The 16,613-nt window shown below is 40.8% G+C and overlaps 1 protein-coding gene and 1 long non-coding RNA gene across 7 annotated transcripts in view; one reads left to right on the top strand and one right to left on the bottom strand.

The window, feature by feature from the left end:
* Positions 1-16,613, bottom strand: part of znf385c (zinc finger protein 385C) — a 137,048-nt gene that overhangs the window by 85,814 nt on the left and 34,621 nt on the right. For all 6 annotated transcript variants that reach the window (XM_013269625.3, XM_013269626.3, XM_005468852.4 and 3 more), the window contains exon 2: positions 1,046-1,375. In XM_013269625.3, coding sequence (XP_013125079.1) covers positions 1,046-1,373 — 328 coding nt within the window. In that variant the 5' untranslated portion in view covers positions 1,374-1,375. The remainder of the gene's footprint in view (positions 1-1,045; positions 1,376-16,613) is intronic.
* On the top strand, positions 3,190-4,258 carry LOC112846620 (uncharacterized). The gene is made up of 3 exons (XR_003219676.1): positions 3,190-3,310; positions 3,705-3,810; positions 3,911-4,258. It is a non-coding gene; the product is annotated as an uncharacterized LOC112846620 (long non-coding RNA).

The raw sequence follows: 16,613 nt of genomic DNA, 5'->3' as shown, positions 1-16,613 counted from the left end.
CCTCAGTGCAAGTGTGACCGTCATGAAGTCATTCTTAAGGGAAGGACACAGGGAGAAAAGACTGAGGTATGCCACATTACACAAGAGCATCTACAGCCATCTGCACAGTAGAGGCTCTGTCATAATGCGGGGCTTCATTTCGGCGAGTGTCAAAAGTAAATATGAATCTAGAAAAAAGCCATCAGAGTTTCATCCCATGAAGCCTGGAGAACTATTCCTGGAGACTGCTTAAAGAAATTAAAAGAAACCTTTCCCAAGAGAGTTCGGCTTGTATTGAAGAATACTCATACCAAATATTAATTTTCAAGTCTGTAAGCATTGTACCAACTCTTTTTTCCCCATTAATACTGCATTTCCATTCTTATTTCCATGTTTTTTAAAAAATAAATAAACCTATTTCCTATTTTCTTGGCAAATTATAAAGAAACGAAGGTGACATTAGACTTTTGCACAATGCCCTGTGTATTTTCTTTTTATTGAGATAAATGAGTCTGCATACATGTTTTGGTCGCATGTATATCTTTTGCAGAGGCTGAAGACAGAGCTAAGAAGCAAATGAAAGTGTGAACACGTCAAATTTAACTGAGAGACTGATTTCCCTGCAGCAGAGCTCTACACAAGACTGTGACTAGAATGAAAAAATGTCCAACTTCACTCCAGCCGCCTCACTTCCAGGAACACAACCATCAAACACAACCAGAACTTAATTAGCTTCTTGTTTCCTAACTTCACTCAGCTCTGCTCCACTTGTATGCTACTGTGTCCGCGCGTGTGTTTGTGTCTTCAGCCCAAGGCTGTGTCTGAACACATTTCACCAAATAGAATCCAATTTGTTTAACTTCTATTCAACACAAATACAGGGGATTGGCACGAGGAACTGGTGGCAGTGTGCTGTGAACAGTGAGTGGGATTCTGTTAAGCTGCATGACCCTTGTGCTAGACACTGTTATAAAAATCCAGTTAAAGACTTTATCCACTTTTCTGCATGTATATCTTATTTTGCAACTTTAAACAAATGGTCAGTCAAGCAGCGCTTAAGACCTACCTGCGTTGTTTGGCATCTTGCCATTGCTGACTTGCTTGAGTCTCTTTTGGTGGGATTTGCCATTGTAGTGAATCTGGGCCTGTGCAGCTGAATTCAGTTGTATGTTGCACACATCACACAATGTGTAGCTTCGTTGCTTCCTCTCCCTTTTTGGTCTGCAGAGCGTAGAAGGCAAGGCGCCCCCTGGTGATTGCTCATCTGGTCGTACGCCCTCATCCTGTATGCTGCACGAAAGCTCGCTGTCCATTTGCACTCCCAGCTCAGCGCTGCCCGTCCTTTTGTCCAGCTCGATTTTTGGCAGCAACGATGGGCTGAACGGACGTTTCATACCTGTGGTAGAAGAAAAGGGTAAGATGGAGAAGATGTTAAATACAAACTGGACTAAAGTACCCTTAGAGGCTAGCAATTACATACACACAAAACCCAAGGAAACATTGGATCCTCCTTTTCTTTCTGAGGAAGGCTAGAGAAACATTATGGAAGAGAGTGAGCCCCTAAAACTTGCATCATGTGCATACTGTAATAATTTATCACAGTCTGGTCTGGCCTGGCCCATCCAGCAAGGAAAACCCTCTTAAAACCTGATAGCTGCAGAGGACAACTGCAAAAATACCCTTGATTCCTAAAGTGTCGAGGAGCGTGTGGAATCTGATACCACGTGCAACTCATTGACTGTCAGCACCCTCTGAACAGTGACACTTGTGTAAAAACGGAAAACATTTATGAAGAGCCCAAAAAGTTGATTCTGTTCATCTGGGTGTTTATTTCGACATTTATGAAGAGATTAGGAAACTGTGAAAAGAAATGCTGGGCACAAGTGCAAGCATGATCACACTGTCAGCTGTCGTTCATATGGTGGAGGTCCAGGGTGCAATGAAGTACCACTTGGGGGAGACAGAGTGCTGCAGTGTGACTCTCAGAGGAACAGTAAGGCTCCTATGTTAAGCTACTTCACTTATGATGACTCCATGGCAGAGTGCTATCTGTCCCCTCCTGCAAGCCAAAATGCTGCAGTGGAAACCATGCTGCCTCTGTGCAGGATCTTCAAGTAACTGTGCATGGAACAAACAGGTGCATAGAACAACAACTGCATATAGGGGGAAACAACTATAAACTATACAACCTACAGAATTTCTTCAACATCAGCAGCTGCATGAAATATAGAAGTATATGGGATATTAAACACTTCATTTACCAGAACTATGTACAAATGGATAAAGAGACTTCTGTAAATGTGTCTGCTGAAGGGACGAGATGGAGGAGCTGAGATAAGCAGGCCAAAAATATTGAAAGAGACAATCAAGATTCTTCGAAGAAAGCAGTTGAAAAGAAGAGCTATTTGTTTCATATGCATCCACTCCCCATAAATAAATGAAAAGGTAGCTCTACAGCAGCTCTGTGAAGGATTGAGCCATCACCACTGTAAAATGTCCCTGAAACACACCCAGCTGTGCATTTCTGCTGCTGGCTTTTTGCCTCCGCCTCAAGTTATTTATGTAAACAACCAAACTGCTCAGATGCATGCACGCAAACACACATACGCAGAGAGTAAAGCTGAACCTATGATGCATACATACATACAAGCATTAAGAGAAAATGCTCACACAAGGACACACAAATGTGAGCAAACACACACACACAGTACTCAAAAACACATTAGAGCAAGCAGCCTCCATGAAAGCTGCTATTCACATTGCCAATCTGGGAGTACTCAAGAGGCTCCATCAGATGTTTTCTCAAAAGCTTTGAGCAATGCTGCTCTCTGGCACTGAATGAAAAAAAATCTCTGTAGTCCTTAACCACGCAACCTTCTCACTCCTGCCAGACAACTCAGCTAGCCACCCTAAATTAGCAAGGTTGTAAAAACAAGAACCTTAGTGAAGACATACAGAACACATAGAGCATATTACACTTTTGCAAAAGATATTTCCTTACAGACCATTAAAGAATCCTAATATTCATATATACATTTATTTCTTTCAGCCGGACAATTGTCTAGTCTGCAAAAGTAGATTGTGACCTTATGCTTGCCATTTTATAAAGCAGTTTGACCTCATGCAGACCGTGCTTTCAGATCATGCAGGCATGACTGTTACCATAGAGACCAGTGTAGCACAGATCTGTATGTTAAAAATGATTTTGATTTTGATTTGAATAAAGTTAACTTTAGAGCCTCAGTGGAAATGTATGTAGCATGACACATAAAAAGGACCAAGCTCACAGAAGGAACGTATTTCTACCTGCTACATTATCTACATTTTGAACGTGAGTCATCCGGTTATACAGCTATGAAAAAAACCCTTTATATAGGGATTTCACACACGTAAGACTGACGCACGTAAGAGTTTTTTATTTAGAAATATTTTAAATTCTATTAGAATTTAAATGAATTTCAGTTAAATGAAATTAGATTTTCATTTAACTGTGTAAATTTGATCTTACACAGATTTTTACAGCCAATTCAGTCAGCTTTGTTGTGTTATTAAAATAGAAGAAGAAACTCTGAATCTCTAGGCTATATGCTCTTAAGCATCTATATTTGGAAAAACAGGGCTGCAGATTTTCTCGTGCTTTTAAGTACATACAGGGTTGTCCAAGGAATTCACTTCTAACAACACTCCCGGGTGTCCCTTACTTCTCTGTCAATGTTATGATACAGGACAATGGACAGAACCAGCTACTTTTATGAACAGCAGCTTGAATGCACCTGCTGCACGGAGGATCGCCAGGACCAAAAGGTTTCTCTAGCTTTCAACAGTGAGTATGTGAGTCTGTTTGTACTGAATATCCTGCAGTGACTTTAAAGACACTTCCAGCTCAAGGTAGAAGCTGTGTGAGACAAGAGCCCATGCCGTGTCCACACAGAGATCTGTAGGCTGACACTGGACAGGAGATTGTCAGGGGGTAACCCTGGGGAAATGAGGGAGGGCAGGAGGCTCTGCCAGCCTTGCCATGTCCGCCATTTCCGCTGTCTGACGCACCCCCACGCTGCACAGCCTCCTCCCTCGGCACATTGGAAACATCAATCACTGCTATGATCTTGCTGAAAGACTGAGGCTCACCCAGCATAGCAGCTCAGCAATAAAAACTCTATTTACGATCTTACGTCCGCTGCTCGCTGATCCTGAAATACTATTGCACTTTCCCCAGCTTAAACCAGCCCTAACCACCGGCCCACCTCAGATAGCTCCCCCACCCAGCCTCTGTGGCCACAGTTGGCATGGGGGCATCAGTTCTTCAGGCAGAAACTGGCTTCCAGATGGACCGGCGCAAACACTGCATGGCAGTTAGCAGCTCCTAAATCACCCTGATGAGAGGGGAATACTGACAACAAGTGAAAATATCAATAGCCCAGGTTTCTCGCATAAAGCAATCCTGACAGCAAGGACTGTAAGCAAAATGACTGCAGAAGGGGATAATCTATTTCCCTGTCTGATGCATTTCAGATGGGGAAGGATCAAAATCCTCCTGACAATCAACTAAAGCGCAGAGCATTTACTATAGAGGTCAGTGGTGCCAGGGAGGCAGAAAGAAACACATGGAAAGAGTGAGGAGAGATTGGTAAAGACAGAACAAAGTCTCTTGTATAATTGGCGTCATCAAAGTATCATTACTGTCATGATGACTGTATTGTCATTACTGCAACTACAGAACGGGCCTAAGGTCCATGTCTTTGTGCCCAGCACATCAATGTTGATTATGTAAAGTCCAGGCCGCGGTCCTCTAATGAGTGTAATTATACAGGAATCAGTGCAGTGCTTACTGAGAAAGAAACCTCAACTGTTGTATGGCTAGTTCAGTAGTCGAAAGCTAGGACAGAGTGTTTGCAGTCCCTATCACCCCAAACCCAAGCCTGAGAGTAAATAAAGAGCAGTGGCACATGAATTGATGTGTTTTCTCTAATCTCTGTTTGCAGCAGTTCTTTGGGAGCGCACAGGGAGGGCATTTGTTCACTCTGTTTGTGTGTGTGTGTGTGTGTTTTGGCCATGAATGTGTGTTTGTTTGCAAAAAAGAAAAAAAAAGTTTCACAGGGGAAATTTATTATATTATATATATAATTATTTATACAGCATCACGCTGATCCCATCAGTGAGGGGATCAGTTACACCTCAAAGAGAAATTGGACAGGACAAAAGCTGATTTCTTATTAAAACCTACAAGGTTTACATGCGGTTACATGAGGTTAACAGCATTAAAGATATTTATATTATAAGATATTCAAAGTGACAAGCTAAGACATATCATGTCTGTCATAGCCTTTGTGAAAGATATGGGGTGTGGTAACAGTTTACAAGCTTTCTTGTGATGTATCTCCACCGAGCAGAACTTCATAAAGACCAATTATCATGTTTACTTCTTGTCATTTGAACCGTCTTGTAAATTAAACCGGTTGTACATTTGCTTGCCTTTAAAGGTTTTTCAAAGCAGACCATTTCTATTGCAATGTAAACACCCTACTGCAACAATCCGGTGAGCCCCTGTGCTCAAGCGCTTGTCAACAGTATGAAAAAACAAACAAACAATTTCCTGTAAGCGGCTGGTGGGATAGAGATAAGCAAAGTGAGAAAACCTAAAGTTTCTTTTGGAGCAAATTTGCATTCATGTGTTACAAATGACACAAGTCTGTGTCCAGTCTAAGGAGCTGGTTGTTTCATTAAAAATAAGGATCTGCATAACACTAGTTATTTCAGTCTTGTTTTATGAGACTTAAGCAAACATCTGAATACACATCTTGCCAAATTAGGGTTTCCTTTTTCGTTGTGTTACCTCATCTACTTCACAACATTTCCATGTACTCTTTGGTAACCACAGAAGTACCTCTTTTTTGTAGCATAAACAGAAGTTTCAAACAGTAATATGCAAACTTTATAACAACCCACAAAAACTGGAGTTTCCTTTTTTTTAATCTCTTATTCTGCTTTACTTTACACGGTTTTATCTTTCAAACAGTCACTCAATCTTCATCTTAACTTTTTTCTTTCTGCATCTCAAAGACGCATCCCCCAGGAAGCAGCTATTAATATGTGCCGGATGGTTTCAAGTTATGTGAAATACACATCCTCATCCTTGTTTGTTGAATCAGACTGTGTTCAAGCTTATAGGAACATGAGCAAAATTAATATTTATGTTTTTGGATATACAGTGATGGATGACTTTGGCATTGTTTCAGGATGAAAGAAAAAGTCAGTTTTCTCTTTTCGTGCTTTGGGGGGATTTTATAGCAACATGTAAAAGAGCCTATATGAGCGTGACATCCTATATGGATTGTTACCGCCCTTTCGTTAAATTATGCGCGCAGAATAAGCCAGATGCATTAAGTCACAGTGGAAATAAACATGAATTGTGTGCACTATCGAACAAAAAAGAAAACTATACAATGGAGAGGGTAATCTACAGCTTTTCCTAACAGAGTTCAAGTGGAATTTAATCCTTTCATTGAGATTTCACTCGGAAATGTTAGTACTTCAAAACGGTGCTCAAGAGAGGAACGTAGAAAAGATGGAATGAATGGAGCCGTGAAGATGAGCATGTAGGAGTTATTTAGTTCCACGTCGATCAAAAGATGAGAAGAAACATCTGCTCACCAGTTTGTAGCTGTATGCACATTGCTGTTTTGAAAACTATTAAAGTTCAATAAAGGATGCAACTTGGTATTTTTGATTTGTGCAGCTATAAAACTTTGCGTCATCAGATACTCATCTGTTACAACACTGACAAATAAAGATTTTACATTGTACGACTGTTTTTACTGTTTTTTTTCCCACTGAGTTTTGCCTTGTATTTATTACCTCACAAGAACAAGTTCTGTGCCTTGTGCTTTTCAACTCTTATTATTCAATGACACAGTTCCCTTCCAGAGTTACTGTGATGCACCCAGTCAAGCATAGCAGGTGAAACTGATGCCAAACACCAGCTTTTACAGTTTTCAAAAGGCACACAACCACCGCACTGAATACGCTGACTCCATCTAGTGTGGCCCATTTATTTCTCGACCACAAAAAAACAGACCAGTCCAGTTTTTACACTACTGTTCAAACATCCGTCTACCTCAAGTGTTCCAAAGTTAGCCGATGCCGGAAAACAGGCTCATATTCGCCTTATTCACATTTGACCACAAACTCAGCTGGGGAACTGCCCAGCAGGAGTAAACACAGACACTGGGAAAGTTTCCATACAACACTAGATATACTTAGACATGGACAAACCCAGACTCAGCCACAGTTACAACACATGCACACACTTACACACACACTGCTCAATCAACCAGATGCACAAACCCACAGAGATGCAGATGGGGAGACACAAACTTTACTCTCCTGGAGTCCAGCTTTAAGATGTGACTTTGTTCACCTCCAATCTAAGAGGTGATTATTTTACAATCTGCTTTGGCTCGTGCCACCAACCTCTTGTCAGTTTCTGTGTGCTTCAGCAAACATCTAACACAATCTGTAAGAGCTAAACAACACAATCCCCTGACAGTTATGAGCCGTGGTGAAAGCAACAGCAATACTTGGAAGACGTGCTGTTGAAGTCATTTCCAGCCAGGAATAAATCTAATTAATTTCTTAATGGCTGGTCATCTTCATCCCACAGGGCATCTGTTGGCTGAGGTGTGACACAAAACGCTGGCGGTTTGTGAACCATGCCTGTGGTGTTTGGCGTATCTGCAGAGGTATTCTGATGACCAGATTTAAAAATAACATCAAGGACATTTGCCACCGCTGGCTTGAACATGCATGACTGAGAGAATCACTCAGATTTATTAGTACTGACTGGTGCCGGCTTCCCCTTCACTCACTTTTACTGCAAATATGCCAGAAAAAGCAGTCCACCCTCTAAAAGGGAAAATTTTGACTGTCCTTTTTTCACTCATTCTAACTAATAATTACAAAAATGTACAACCATCTGCTTTACCAGCAATTCACAACCAGCAAGATGCAGATAATGCTGTGTGCTCTGACAGATGTCTGGGGAAATGGATTTATTCAGATCTGACAGGCCACAGATTTTGCAGAGAGAGTGTATGGATTTTTGCTTTCAGATAAGAAACTCTAATCCTGCAAGTAAGAATGATGTGCCCTGTATGGCTTTCTCAAGACACTAATGCAATTATCAGTTAATATGTTCCGATACTTAAATGCCAAACTCTTACATTTCCAAAGCAAAAACATGCAATTCCCCAGATAGTTTACAGAGAGTTTTTCACATAGAGAGGGAAGCAGGGAAGCATTTCTAGCCCAGATAGCATGACTGATGGATGGGAGGAAACAGACTGCCTTTAGGACATAGGAGAGAAGGAAGAAGGGTGCAAGTTGGGCACAGGTGCAGTTCATCACTCTACTGCATGCAGTTGAAATTAAGTACAGCCTTTTTCGAAACTTCCTTTTCTGCCTGCACATTCCTGCACCCACAAAAACAAATACAGAAGCACACAGTCCTCCATCTGTGTAAACTTGTTATTCCACTAATATATTTTTAAAGTGGGTAGATGATTGTAAGCCCTTTAAAAAAAAGTGAATCAGAAGGCAGTTGTGGCTAGGGATAGCCTCTGATCTGTTTCTCTTTAAGAGCGAAAGGAACTATGTGGAGCAGACGTTCTCTCACAGTGTTATGTATAATTAAGGAATCCATGGTATTTTGACCACACAGTTTTTAGACAAGAATGACCTAAACAGATTCAGACTTAGCTGGCAGAGAAAGAGGAAGGCTGTTACAGGCTCCTGTTGGCAACGTATTAAAGGGATCATGTTCATCTTTTGCTGCAGCTCCACACAAGCTTTCATCTGTCATCAAGTTTAAACACATTTTTATAAAGGTGTAAAAAAGGTGCTGAACCCTGAAATATTATTTGAATTACGCTGGTTGAGTCTTGGAACATATTTTTGATTATTTTGATGTTATGTAACCACAAACGCCTGAGAGCTGTTAAATGTAAACTTCTTTTCCTTTACCTGAACAAGACGTTTCTATCTAATTTATGTTTGTATATATTAATAGGGAAAAGATAATCAATCCAGCTAAATACGGGGGTGGTGTCTGTTTAAAAACTAAGTGATGCTTTGATTTAAGCTCATGAATCAAACTGATTATGATAAAACAAAGGGGATGCTTATATAACCGAGTTTAAATCCAAATATTTCTCATATGAATGTAGCATTGCGACTGTTAATCATGAAGGTGTGTGATTAATTATTAGAAATTAAGACATTGACCTTAATTTACTCATAACAGATTAAGGTTAATAATCCAAACCATATAATATGTAACTGAAAAAACAGGTGATTTTGACACAATGTTTTCTATAAGTTTCATTTTTCTTCATTATCTATTGTCATGAGAATCTCTATATGTTACCTTTAGTGGCCACACCTACAGCATATACAAACATCATGCATCAAACCTGCCAACCTGTTTCCCCAGCAAGCAGCGTACAGACGCAGTTGTAACCTGAGTCTCATCCCTCCGCAGCCACTTTTCCACTGTAGAAATGCTTTCAAAATTAGAAAGTAATAAACAAAATAAGCAAACAACAAGAAGCACTAGATTTTAAACTGCTGGATTAAAACCGTCTCATATTCCTCTCTAATTTTTTACTACTGCCTCTTTTTGCCGATAGCTTTTAGTGAGGAAGCTTCTTTGAAGCCGCTGCTGTATTGCTTACAAGCATTCCTAATGAGCCGCTTCTTCTCATTGGTGTGATATGGGGCTGGCTGATGGTAGTTGTAATCACTGAGAGGATTTGATTGCATTAGCCTCATCCCTACCTGTTGTTAATGACATTAGTTCTGTAGGAGGAAATTCATTAGAAGCAAGAGAGCTGAGTTGGGTTTCCTCACATGTAGGGAGAAACACTGACAAACTGCCTTCTCTGATGTAAACAAATCTAATTTAGTGATGCTTTTGACTATTTTATGCTTTTAACAGTTATATAGGAAAGAGATATTTGTGCCGATGCAGAATCCACCGACACATCAGTGCGATGGAAAGGGGTTTCTGAAGATAGAAGAATTGCAAAGGTGTCCTGATAAAGGGAGATAAAGGCCACTGCTACTTTAGTTTGACATGCTGTTTCAGCATGTGGTAAGTGAGACTGATTCAGCTGCACATGTCTATCTGTGTGTGTGTGTGTGTGTGTGTGTGTGTGTGTGTGTGGGGTGGTATTCAAGACTATCCAACTGTATTATCCAGGGATCAGCTATGGTGTTGATGCTGGCGTGCAACTTGTCCTTGCCAATGAGCTGCCCCTGCATCCATGCGTCACTGTGGCACTCCCAGTCCCAACTCTGATAAGAGTTAGGATTACATACCTAGAACTAAGAGTACTTGTTATTTATGTTGCCATGTTACTCAAAGGGACACACAAGGAAAGAGATTATTAGAGGCGATACATACAGTACAGAAGGGCAAGGAGTCTGGTAGCAGATGGTTGGGCCCCCGTAGAACCCTAACTTTAACATCCAGTAGCCAGAATTGTCACAAATTCTGAAAAATGCATGGAAAATTTTGGAAAACTCACCTTCTGTAAGGCTGAAATTAATTAAGTCAATTCTTTTTTCACAACACCAGGATTATTTTTCTTAATATTTGTTATTTACATTTAATATACATTGATGAATGTAGGATAAAAAAATGAACTATGACATCTACATAGTCCTGTAAATGATATATTTAAAGTTGATTTGCTACTCCTAAACAATAGATGCCCTGGAATAAAAGGAATAAAAGAAGTCATAACAGGAAACAACGCAATTGTGGTTGGTTTACAGTTTTCTACAAAGTTTTCTTCTGGTTCAATAACATCCCTCTGTACAGTCTGAGGATTTTAATGCCCTTGCATGCATGTAGAAACCAAGCCTCTCATACACATGCCTCTAGCTTGGCAGTGTGCCAGGTTACAGAGATGGATAGGAGCTGGATGATGTGAAAACAACACCAAAGTGCAACGACAATGAGCATAATCTGCCTGTAGCTTGGTCCAAGTCTAAATTTTTTCATTTTCATTCACTGTCATCCATAATTTTTGGAGTAATCCTGCAAACAAGTGAAAGAGACAAACCAATTAAGATAGGTTATATTATTATAGATTTGTTGGAGCAAATATTTCTTTATAGTAGACACCTCTTAAAGGCAAGGTCAAATCTAGCAGCCCCGCTGTGTTCACCTGCTAACCACCTCTATCTGCGTACTGTTTGGTGCTGGGCAAGTGTCAAACTATCAGAGTCTGCCAACACTTGTGTGAAAGCATTTGCCAAGTACTGGCTCAGCAATAGTGAAACGTGAGAAACAAAGAACATTAGCCTTCAGAAAAAAGTTCTCTCTTTTGAAATGTGTCAGTACCAGCAGTAAGCCACAAGTTTTATTTTGAAGGTCTCTGAAGTCGACTTCTTCAGTGTAAACTATGGGTGACAGTGGTAACCTGGCAGCAACCAAAGCAATTGCAAGGAAATTGTTGGCAGAGCACTGTATGCCTCTTTTTGACAAATTTCACCTAGCAACAGTCAACAGCCACTTGGCAACAGATCAGTGAATAAAAATTTTTCCCTAACATCCAGTCGCCATCAGGGGGTCCAAATGATCTTTAGGCCTGCGTGGCTGGAGCCTTCTTTTAGAATTCACACTTCTCTCCACATACTCATCCTGTAAGGGTCAATGCTGCAAATAAACCTAGAATTGTGGTTTCCTTTGTGACTTTATTTTAACAATAAATCTGAAAACACAAGACTGACCTCTATAGGCCTCACTCATTCACACCTTTGGCTTTACCTTGAGACTTAATAATTTAACAAGTTAGCTTTGCAGTGGTTAACATTTAATGAAAATAAATACAGCTCAATCATTTTATGCATTAGCTTCTTGAGTTTCTTGACTTTCCTTTCAGCAGTATATAGCCAGGGCAGAGAAAAATAAGTAAGAGGTGAGCAATTGATTAAAAACACTGAATACTTCTAGGTTCAGATAATGTTTAAACACATTAACACAGCTATAGAGCTCCAATGAAACACATCTGTCTGTCAAAAATTATCACGAATGGCTCTGATACCATATTTACATCCCTGTCAATACTCACTCATAGCAGTTTGTCTCTTATGGCTTACACTTGCCTCTGTTACAGCTCTTTGATCATGTAGCTTTAACACATTTGCATGCAGTAATCTATTATAACATCATTATGTCCATTGTCTAAATCTCCAAAAGTTGATTCTGTTCATCTGGATGTAGCATTTTCAGTGGGAGAAATGTTTCGTCACTCATCCAAGTGACTTCTTCAGTCTCAGCTGACTGCAGGTTTCCCCAATCTTATACACAGTACATTTGCATAATGACTGAAACCAGCCCACTGAAGGAACAATGGACTGGGAGGTCAGTTCCTTCATCATGATTATGCAAATTCTCATGACCATTGATCAACAACCACTGATCAATGGCCATGAGTACCATTCACAGAGAGTTGGGGAATGGCTGCAATCACAGCATTGTAAGATGGTGACAGATGTACCCTTAGGCCCCCTCCTCGATTCAGAGATGGTCTTTCCCTTTTCACGTAAATGGCCTCCTCGACTCAGCGCTCAAACCAGCGTTCCTCCCTGTCCAGGATGTGTACATCCTTGTCATTGAAAGAGTGTCCACTGGCCTGTAGGTGTAAATAGACTGCAGAGTCCTGGCCTGACGAGGTAGCTCTTCTGTGTTGTGCCATCCGCTTTGCCAGAGGTTGTTTGGTTTCCCCGATGTATAAATCCTGGCAATCCTCCTGGCACTTAACAGCGTACACTATGTTACTCTGTTTGTGTCGGGGGACCCGATCCTTGGGGTGGACCAATTTTTGGTGCAGCGTGTTTTGGGGTTTGAAAGCCACAGAGACCCGGTGTTTAGAAAAAATGCGTCTCAACTGCTCCAATACTCCTGACACATACGGGATCACTGAGGGTTTTCCCTTAGGCAGCAGTTGTCCTTCTCTCCTGGATCGGCTGGAGCTTTCTTTTGGTACCTTCCCAGTTTTGACAAAGGTCCAGCTGGGATAACCACATTTACTCAGTGCCTTCTTGATGTGATGTTCTTCTGCCTCCCTGGCCGCTGTGTCTGTGGGGATGGTGTTCGCTCTGTGTTGTACCGTCCTGATGACACCCAGTTTATGCTCCAGTGGATGATGAGAGTCAAACCTTAAATACTGATCTGTATGCGTAGGTTTCCGGTACACATCAGCTTTTAGATGTCCCCCATTACTGATGGAAATCTCACAGTCTAAGAAGGCTAGCCTGTCACTTTTCATATCCTCCCTGGTGAATTTGATGCGTTGGTCCACTGAGTTAATGTGATCCGTGAATTGTGGTACGTCCTGAGATTTGATTTTCACCCAGGTGTCATCCACATATCTGAACCAATGACTTGGTGGTGTTCCAGGGTAGGATAACAAAGCCCTCTTTTCAACTTCTTCCATGTACAAATTCTCCAACTCTCTGTGAATGGTACTCATGGCCATTGATCAGTGATCTTTGATCAGTGGGCCTTGATCAGTGGTTGTTGATCAATGGTCATGAGAATTTGCATAATCATGATGAAGGAACTGACCACCCAGCCCATTGTTCCTTCAGTGGGCTGGTTTCAGTCATTATGCAAATGTACCGTTTATAAGATTGGGGAAACCTGCAGTCAGCCGAGACTGAAGAAGTCACTTGGATGAGTGACGAAACGTTTCTCCCACTGAAAACGCTATGTCCAGATGAACAGAATCAACTTTTGGAGATTTACTTACCTGGATGATTGAGAATGAATCAAGACCCATTGTCCAAATCATTTTTATAAACAAGTTCTTAGCAGTGGCAATATCAGCCATGAATATTTCTAGACTGTAGTTGTTTTTTCCATTTTATCTGAGAATTGCAGTGACAAAAAAAAGAAAAAATCCATCCACATATGCTAACATTTGCACAGTTTCCTATGTTCATATGCTGCCCTGTGCATATACTGCATAAATAAGGCAGAAATTCTAATCGGGACTAGGTGTCTATTGCATGTGAGCAAGTGGTAGAGCCTGTGTTCACAATGTGGCATCCTTGCTGTGAGCAATCAGACAGAGGCCGTACTCTGCTGCCCCTGCACTCCAAAAGCCAAAGCAGAGATGACGCGCTGCAGGAGTGCGGGTGGAGGGTGCATGATGCTGCGCGCGCTCCTGTAATGCGAGTATTATCCATGCCAAAACTTTTATAGGGAAGTGTATTGGCTTTGTTAACCTTCAGGCACCTACAGAAAGACTACACACATACTGTAATCTATGCTTGGATTCTTTCCAAACAAGTCCATAAGCACAGGCAGAGATGATGAACTGCCAAACAGATGAATAAATAGACACATTCACCATCGTAAATCTGTAAATCAGCTATTAGTAACCTCTGCGTGGTACCTGGGTCACATACAGTCTTTTAGAGCCAAGATCATGGGTAGCTACTGTGGCTATGCCGTGGCTGATGCAGTGCAATTACATGCACACACTTCTGTGCAAACAGTTTGTACTTGGCACTGTGTTTTAGCCCGTTTGGAAAAAGCAAAAGCAAATTAAACTGCTCTGTTGACATAAAAGACAAACAACTGTAACCTTCGAACTCTGTGAGCCAATTAAGTTGCCCCTTAACATTCCTCCCTGCTCTATGACCGAAGCTGTCTGCGAAAAGGTAAGCATCACGTCTTGTGCCTTTCACTTAGCACAGCACACGCGACTGCTTTTGGGGCCTGGTTGTGCCTTTGGGCATGTAGCCAGTTTCCTGTCTGAAGTGTGAAGGTTAAGGGAGGAAAAGGCTCATGAGGAAAAACTTTCTGGCATGTATGACTGTAATGAAACAATGTAGTGCTAAAAGTACCACCTGTATTTCTACATAACACACACCTACATGCAATAGCACACACATCCTTCCCCCCTCCCTCCTTGCATTTGCTGGCACATCTTCCCCTTTTCTATCAGCATGTAAAAGACCCTCAGGAACCTATTAACACTGTTAAACTAGGGTAATTATGTAGCTGACACTTTCAACGCAGAGAAAGGGAGGCTGCTTAAAATAAAATGACGAAGTGTGTGTGTGAGAAAGCACAACTGCACGATTGTGTATGATGTTCGATGATGTGCGCGCCTCGTCAAATGCTCTCACAGGAAGTGAAGTGAATCAATCAGGTTGCCACTCATAATTACGGCACTATTAATAACAAAACACGCTGCTGTTACCTCAACAACAGTCTTAACTGCTGGAATGAGTCCACTAGGAAAATAGTCTTATCACCATATCAATTATTCAGCACTCGTTAGTAAACAGAATTTGCATGCTCTTTATGGGTGCGCAGACAATTCACTGCTGGTTATATATCTGTTTCCTAATGTATTTTGGGATAATGGTGAGGATCAAGGGCCCTCTCCATCACTGTCTTAGTGTCAGTGACTAAGACAACTGCTGCTCATCAATCACATGCTAAACCTCTATAGAGAAATCAACATACTGACAGCCTTTTAAAAGCAGGAGGATCAAGTGGCTTAGAAAAGCCCAGGAGGATTTGATTGGCAAGAGTAAGAAGGCACACGTAGGGGCTACTATTTATGACATTGTTTACAGATAAGGAAAGTGGCAATATTAGGCTTTTGGCGACAGGTAATTGAACACTTTAAGTTAAAGAGTTAAAGTGAGTGACAGTCATTTTAATCAGAGATAAACCAAAGCTCAGACAAAAACCACAGATAGCATGTAAAATGACAGATGTCCTCTCAGTAAATTTACTAGATAACCAGAATTGCATCTGCTATTTACTTGAAATAGAAACAAACATTTTTTTTTACTTATATTATATTTTAATAGTATGCTTCTATTTTACTAAATGCGAACTTCAACTATAGGCCACAACATCGGAAAATATACCACAATGACTTTGTTTTCTTTGATACTTAACACTGTGGGTGGGTATTAACTAACTGAACACTAATCTTAAATCCTAGATATTCAAATCAACTCAAAGTACCTTTATGAAAGTGAAGAATACTTTCTCTTGAAGGATAAATGATATGCTTCATAAACCATGACAGTGGATTTTAAATCAACCATTCAAGGTGTGATATAAGTGCAAACTTTCAGCTTTAATTCAACTGGATTAACAAAAGTGTTGCATTAACTATTTAAGAAATAAAGCAATTTTTAAGAGAATCAGGAATTGACTCTGCAGTCAGTGACTGCCTGAAGTCTAGAATCACTAAACACTGCATTTCTTCCCTTGAATTGCTCTGCCAGGCCTTTACTGCAGCCACCTTCAGTCATTGCTTGTGTGTCCCTGTGGCTGCAGTTTTGCCTTCAGTAACTGACAACCTTCAGTAACTCTTAGGATTTTTTGCAGCATGTTTTGGGTCATTATTCAACTGCCATCTGATTAGTTTTGCAGCATTTGGCTGAATCTGAACAGAGAGTATAGCCATGTACATTTTCACATCATCAATACACACAAGTGTTCCACTGGCAGCCATACATGTCCATGCCATAACACTCCATCATGTTTGACAGATGATGTGGTATGCTTCAGATCATGAGGTATTTTTGTCCTT

This window comes from Oreochromis niloticus, linkage group LG4 (genome assembly GCF_001858045.2).
Source record: "Oreochromis niloticus isolate F11D_XX linkage group LG4, O_niloticus_UMD_NMBU, whole genome shotgun sequence".
In the NCBI taxonomy this organism is placed as follows: Eukaryota; Metazoa; Chordata; class Actinopteri; order Cichliformes; family Cichlidae; genus Oreochromis; species Oreochromis niloticus.
Note: the sequence above shows the minus strand (reverse complement) of the source record. Positions and strands in the feature narration are given on the sequence as shown.